Raw genomic sequence first — 7,500 nt, 5'->3', positions numbered from 1 at the left:
TCATTTTAAATCTTACACTCTTGATTAAAGTTTAAATACACCTCTTGCATGTAGTAAGGTGGATCTACTATAACTCCAGACATTAACTCACATAAAACAGTTAGATGCTTTTGTTTTAATGGTCTCGGCCAGAACTTGCATTATAGTCATAATGCTAATAATTTTCATCAGAGTTTGACCAAATTTAATGGACAAATTGGTTATTAAGTAACTGTTAATAAAGAAAAGAGATGATAATATTTTGAGATAGTCTGTGTCAAAAGTCACAGTACAATAACAAAGATTTGTAGTACTGTGGATGCTTCATCTATCAGAAAGCCACCCTAACTTTGTGTTTGTGTATCAGTTCACACAGTTTTGAGTATTTTTATATGGTATCTCCTGCATAGACATATTTTTTCATGATATTTCTTTACATGTTCATTCCCTTCTGGACAGGACAGTTTTATTACTTACCAGTTTTTAGTTATGGAAGGTATAGAAATAACTATATGGGAAGAAAATTTTGGTAAGTGCAAAGCAAATTAAACAATGCCAGTGGTATCAAATATTGTTATTACTGATTGCAAATTAACAATTTGCATTGTCTGTGATCTTTTAAGCAAAAATTATGAATTCCATTAATTTCAGTGATGGCCTTTGAAGCTATTATGAAGCACCATATGTAGTCCCTGAAAGCCATAGCTCAAATTAGATATAACCAAAATAGATTAGGAATTGAACAAAATTAGTGGAGCTGTATAAACTGTCCTCTCATAAGTCTTATGAATAAAAGAAGTGATGTTGCTAAAAAAAAATTGTGGTGTATATTAGAAATCTGCAGTAGCAAGACATAAAAAACAGGCCTTGGTATTGTGCTAACAGAAATGTAGTACAAGATATCTGGAGAGAGAAGGCTTCGAATGTTCATGACATAAGATCATAGAAGTATATCAGAGAAGGAGAAATTAGTAAATATTTATAGGTTATAGTTAGTTTTAAATGCAACTAGTCTGTAAGCATGTGTGTGGGTGAGTGCATATGCAGATTTCATGCTGAATATGTTTTGAATAAAATAACAAATAGAAGAGAGAGAGAGAAAAAAGTAAAATAAACGAAAGTCCTAGCTTCTTCTCATGCTCTGAAATAACTAAAGTAAAAAGGCCTTCAGCATATATGTGCTTTCCTTTTTATCCTTTGTTGTTTTATTGACAATATGTGGTTATGCAATAGTGCATGTGTTTGTTTGTGTTTTTGTCTTTATTTACAATATGTGCATATGCAAATGTGTATGTACATGTGTGCGTGCATGCATCTGAGTGTGTGCATGCATGTATGTGTGTATGTGTGTGTGGGGGGGCGGGGGGAGGTGCGTGCGTGCGTGTGTGGGGGTGGGGGGATGGATGTGGGTGTGGGTGTGGGTGTGGGTGTGGGTGCATTTGTGTGTGTATGCGTATGTATCATTGTATGTATTTTTGTGCTTTTTTCCATGCATTCCATATACAAAAACAAAACCGTACCTTGTTCAGGTTATAAAACACCATCAGATATACTAAATTATTTTTATTTTTATATATGGCATTTATAAGGAGTAGACTTTCGAGACTATTTCAAACTTCTTCATGTATCATTGAACTGTTAAACAGTGCATACTTGCTAGAATCAGACAGTGACCATAACAGTTTAATCTTTCAACCATAATTGTTGTAGTCTAACCTGATTTTCCTCTTAGATGCTTGTTACACCTGGAAGCTCTGCGTGCTCTGTAACTTGTAACTTGTAATGATGTATGTATCCAAAGCTGTCATACCTTTGCTCCTTAGTTTTCAGACTTGGTCTTTGCTAATATGTATTTACTATGATACCTATTGTGATATACTAAGTATTAACATATATCCCAAAGTTAATTTAGTGAAGTTAGTATGGGTTTTAAAAGGAACACTCATTAATGATTCTTTATGACTTTGCCACAAGGTCTTGCAACTTTCCCAGATGGACAGTACATAGCAAATACCAATTTGTCACCTATTCTCTTTGTTTACCATGAGGTACAAAATTTGCAGTATGAGAGTTTTGTTTATAGTGTATATTACAAAAAATAGGTATTCCACTTTAAGATACAACTTCATTTGGTAGCAAGTAGTTTGATAGTTAAAAATTTCTATATTTCACAGCTGTGTGTCATGAGCCATGCCTTAATGGTGGAAAGTGTGTGGGCCCAGATCGGTGTGCCTGTGTATACGGATTTACTGGCCGTAGATGTGAAGCAGGTGAGCCTTGATACTTTTCTGACTTTGCTCATAAAGATACATGTCCTTGAATTACATGTTCCATAGAAGATTCATTTTGAAGTCTATTCATTTCTTTCTTCATGTCTTTAAGGCTTGATCAAATGAGAATGAATGCATCAAAGTTACATTTTCCAGATTACCGTACTGGCCCTTGCTTTACCAAAGTTCAGCATGACATGTGCCAGGGCCAGCTGCCTGGAGTCGTTTGTACCAAGCAGTTGTGCTGTGCTACAATAGGCAAAGCATGGGGACACCCCTGTGAACACTGCCCATCAAGACTTGATTGTAATAAGGGTTTCCTGAAAAACATTCACAGTGGAGACTGTGTTGGTGAGTGGTTTAACAATATGGTGTGTGTGATGAACTTTATAGTATTTCTTGATACAAGTTACGAGAAATTATGTTTTGGGAATTTCAGATATTGTGGTAAAACCTGAATATACAAGTAAATGAATATATATGTGGTTAGACTAATCTGCAATAGATATTAAGATAGATTATTGATGAATTTGCATATAAGTAGAACAAATTTGTTCTAAGATAAATGTTTCTCATGAGTAAAATGATGTATTGGTTAACTTTAAAAAGTGTTTTGAAATAGAAATAATTATTTTCTTTTCTTTTAACCCCACAGACATAGATGAATGTGAAGCCATTCCAGGCTTGTGTGAAGGAGGTATTTGTGTCAACAGCATAGGGTCTTTTACCTGTGAGTGTCCAGAAGGACAGGCAAGAAACCCAGAGACCAATGCCTGTGAAGACCGAGATGAATGTGCTGAGGGAGACCAATGTGAGAATGGTCATTGTGTTAATACAGATGGGAGTTTCTATTGCAGCTGCAATACAGGCTTCATTCCTAGTCAGGATCGTAAAAAATGTATTGGTAAGTTTCCTTGCACATTTTTAGAAGTGAATTATTGGAATCTTTTGTAATAAATATTATTCTTTAATATGATGAACCATTTGAAAATATTAACATGTTTTGTTTGTTTGTTCTTATTGTTATATTAATTCATAAGTCTGGTATTAGTCAACTTTTGCAAAAACTATTTGGTATTCAGAAGAAATGCATAATTTCTGGCTTGATTATAACCCTAATGATGACCCTAACCGTAATATGTGAGAATGACAATTATTTTGAAAATGATTAGCAATAATGAATTTTTATTATATTTTCTTCATCACATACTTAGGCAAGATATTTTGATGAAATGGTAAGTTAAAACCTGGTAAACAAATCTCTCTGAGGTATCTTTGATATGAACTTTAATTACATATGAACTTCATCTTTCATACAAAAAGAGTGTTAGTAGAAGGGTATTTTTATTATTATTATTATTATTATTATTATTATTATTATTATTATTATTATTATTATTGTTGTTGTTGGCACCTATTATTCAGCTAAAAACAAAATTTAAAAGTTTTTCAAAGTTCTTAAATCCTTCAGATCAACATCATTTTGTTTTTGTGTTTTCCAAAAAAGCATTAGCAAATGTTTATTATAATTCAAGCATACTTATAATATATCCCTGTATATACATAGATGCACGCCAAGGATTTTGCTACACGGAAATCAATAGCAATAATCGGTGCAGAAAGCCACTAGCCATACCCCTTACGCGTCATGCTTGCTGTTGCAGCAAGAATATGGGGAAGGCTTGGGGTGAAGGCCGCAATGACTGCGTGCCTTGTCCTATGCCAGGAGAAGGTAAGAGCTATTATAGTAGTTAGGATGAATTATGATTGTTATTTTGACTTAGTTAACGATTATAGTTATTTTTATTCCTTTATTATTCTGACGGTGATTGTTAGTATTATGACTGAGTATCTATTATAGTTATTATTATTCCTTTATTATTCTGACGGTGATTGTTAGTATTATGACTGAGTATTTATTAAATAGCAGAAAGGGAAAATTGATAGTATTAGTAAAAAATTTTGAGTTCTATATACATATCCATATCTTTCCCATAGTTCAGATTTATCTATCCTAGTCTATATTACTCTCCTTTAGAAATATTATCTTGAAACATGACTCTTCATTCCCTATATGCACAGAGTTGTACCAGCGTCTCTGCGAGCAGCCAGGGTCTCTTATGCCTCCCGTGGATGAATGCACTCTAAATCCTGGTCAGTGTGGTGAAGGAGGACGTTGCATTGATACTGCCAGTGGCTACATCTGCCAGTGTTACGATGGATTCACCAATGTGCAGGCTTCGGACAGATGTGTTGGTGAGGCTTAATCCAGCTTGATCCCTTTTATGGTTGTGATTGTATGTAGTTTATGGGAGTCTTCATCGCTAGATATGTATTTTTTCATTTATGGGTTTTATTAACAGATGTGGATGAGTGCCGGGAAGGAGCTTGTCGTGGGGGCCAGTGTTACAATACCATTGGCAGCTTCAGATGTCGTTGTCCTATTGGTTTTGACTTGTCTTCAGATGGACGTACCTGTATTGGTATGTTGTATTTTGGCTGAAATTAAATTCACAAATGAGCAAATATTCTTTAACATTCCCATTTTTTTCTTGAAATAGAACAAAATCATAATTATTATATAGAAAAGTTCCTGTTTTGTATAGTTAATACCTTATTTGTTGATATTTTTACTTGCTCTATTTCTAATCATAAAGTCAAAGTTAATGAGATTCATCACTCTAAATCTTTTTGACAGATCATGATGAATGCAGTGAAACAGGCATGTGTGCAAATGGTGTCTGCACAAATATGGATGGATCTTTTAAATGTATATGCAATGATGGATATATTTTATCTTCATCAGGCTTTGCTTGTATAGGTAAGGATTTCTGCTTTACTTTGAGAATCAGTAGGATTAGTAGTGTACATTATTTTTACTAACTGTACAAAATAAACTATTATATCCTCAATCATCTGATCATGATACCTTTATAAACTATAACATGATAAATTTTGGTATTCAGAAAGCATGAAATATTCATACTTCTTAAGCTTATAATTGATAATAGTCCAAACAATTTTCAGATATTGATGAATGTGAGGAAAATCCAAGAATTTGCTTATTTGGTCGTTGTGAGAATTTAGATGGCAGTTATCGATGTGTATGCAATGATGGCTATACACATGTCAAGGATGGTAGCTTTTGCACTGATGTTGACGAATGCGGTGAGACAGGCATGTGTGATCATGGCTCATGTGTTAACATGGATGGATCCTTCAAGTGCGTCTGTCATGCTGGATACACCTTGTCTCCTAGTGGGAAGACTTGTATTGGTAAGTTCTCTGATTTTTTTTTGTGACTACATGGTATTGAGATGAGTAGTTGTTATAAATTTTTCTGAAGTGAGTTGCATAGCTTGGAATAAAACTACTCAGCTAAAGTATTTATTATCTTCCAGACATGGATGAGTGTGCCTCAGGGCCCTGTAAAAATGGTCAGTGCATCAATACTGAAGGGAGTTTTAGGTGTGATTGTCCACCAGGTTTCACCCTTGGGGTTAATGGTGTCACATGCCTAGGTAAGTTTCGTTAAGCATTACTTGTTGGTAGAATATAATGTGCATAACTTTTCAAGATCTTATTACATGTTTTAATGCTTCACTTCATTGTGAGGAGCAATAATTCACATGATTCTATTTTCCTTTTTGATATTAATGCATGAAAATCACTTTCATCCATCTAGATACAAAATTGGACTTCTGTTATGCCATGTATCGTGATGGCCAGTGTTCTAATCCATCCACAACACCCACTACAAAATCTGCCTGTTGCTGCTGTACGGTTGTGTTGGGTCAGCCAATGGGTTGGGGGACACCATGCCAAGCCTGTCCACAACCTGGTTCCCAGGAGTTCCTTGGCCTTTGCCCTCATGGGTTTGGCATCACACACGAGGGTGATGGTAAGCATATGCCTCATCGTTGATGAATGATTTTTATTTTTTTTTTAATCAAAAAGCTGCTTTTATATCAGTCAAATAGATTTATTTTCCCAGTAATATTTGCAATTTGAAAAGCATCATTTCTTACTCAGACATCAATGAGTGTGCCCTGAACCCTGCTATTTGCCGCAATGGAGCTTGTGAGAACCTAGAGGGAGGCTACAGATGCATCTGTAATTCTGGCTACATGGTGGATGACAGCGGACGGCAGTGTCATGACATTAATGAGTGTGCCATTGACAACCTTCTGTGTGATGGTGGTCAGGTACAATGAGGATCACAGGATTTAAAAGATTGTGTTTGTTTCAGACAGCCAGGAGTGGAAAGTAGCCAGGGCAGTTACGCAGGCCTGGGATGGTACTTATGATAGCGTTATGCCTCTGTCACGTCATGCCTTAGCTAAGTTTTTGACATAAGCCTAAATCATAACTAGGAACAATCATATGTCTACAACAAAAGCACATTACATCATAACCTTAAGGTGGGCCACTAAACGTGGCAGTCATTTGCACTTGAATATGGTTATTTCTCAATGATAAGTATAATAAGTTTGATGATTACAAAAAAAAAAAAAACAGATGAAAATTACAGTATACTGCAACAAATCTGTCAAACATATGAATTGATGTATCTCATTGAATACACATAGAGAAGCCATATATATTTATAACTACTTTAAAACATTAATTCTTATAAGAAAACTTCCATTATTGAATAGTTATTTAATATACACTCTACATTACTTTTCACCTACATAATGAAACTGTATCTATAAACCATGCAATATTTTAGTACACAAGCTATATGAATTACATAGATGAAGTTGTATATTGGCAGGGAACTTGACTGTTATGATTCAGTTACAACCTCTTGAGCCAACTAAATTATGACACAAACTTATGACGAGACATTGGGGTTTATGATGAAGACATAAGGCTTAGGATGATGACATAAAGATTTAGGAATAATGTATACCATTTCCTATGCTTGGACAATGACATAAGAAATAGGAAACTTTTTAAGCACAGGCCTGGGACTCCAAGAGGGTCCTGAGAAAGAAATATTGTTTTTCTTTTATTTCATTGTTATCATAAAGCTTTTGGCATATACAGCAGTTCTCCAGAAAATATTTGTAATGATTGTTGATATCACAAGCCAAATCATAGGGTTACATCATATCTAGATTTACTACCTGTCAGTAACATAATGCATCATTGTCAAGCTAGGGTCAGAAATATGAGGATAGCTTTGAAGAAGAGAGACTTATAAAAAGACCAACTATTTATTATAACTCACACTATGTCAGTGCAT

At 34.7% G+C, this 7,500-nt stretch overlaps 1 protein-coding gene across 1 annotated transcript in view; it reads left to right on the top strand.

Moving 5' to 3' along the window:
• LOC113829953 (fibrillin-2) overlaps nt 1-7,500 on the top strand; it is a 138,095-nt gene that overhangs the window by 14,205 nt on the left and 116,390 nt on the right. The window contains exons 5-15 of the mRNA XM_070121373.1: nt 2,154-2,249; nt 2,406-2,600; nt 2,905-3,153; nt 3,817-3,981; nt 4,332-4,505; nt 4,613-4,732; nt 4,948-5,070; nt 5,277-5,525; nt 5,651-5,770; nt 5,935-6,150; nt 6,282-6,454. Coding sequence (XP_069977474.1) covers nt 2,154-2,249; nt 2,406-2,600; nt 2,905-3,153; nt 3,817-3,981; nt 4,332-4,505; nt 4,613-4,732; nt 4,948-5,070; nt 5,277-5,525; nt 5,651-5,770; nt 5,935-6,150; nt 6,282-6,454 — 1,880 coding nt within the window. The remainder of the gene's footprint in view (nt 1-2,153; nt 2,250-2,405; nt 2,601-2,904; nt 3,154-3,816; nt 3,982-4,331; nt 4,506-4,612; nt 4,733-4,947; nt 5,071-5,276; nt 5,526-5,650; nt 5,771-5,934; nt 6,151-6,281; nt 6,455-7,500) is intronic.

This window comes from Penaeus vannamei, chromosome 4, assembly GCF_042767895.1.
Source record: "Penaeus vannamei isolate JL-2024 chromosome 4, ASM4276789v1, whole genome shotgun sequence".
Taxonomy (NCBI): domain Eukaryota; kingdom Metazoa; phylum Arthropoda; class Malacostraca; order Decapoda; family Penaeidae; genus Penaeus; species Penaeus vannamei.
Note: the sequence above shows the minus strand (reverse complement) of the source record. Positions and strands in the feature narration are given on the sequence as shown.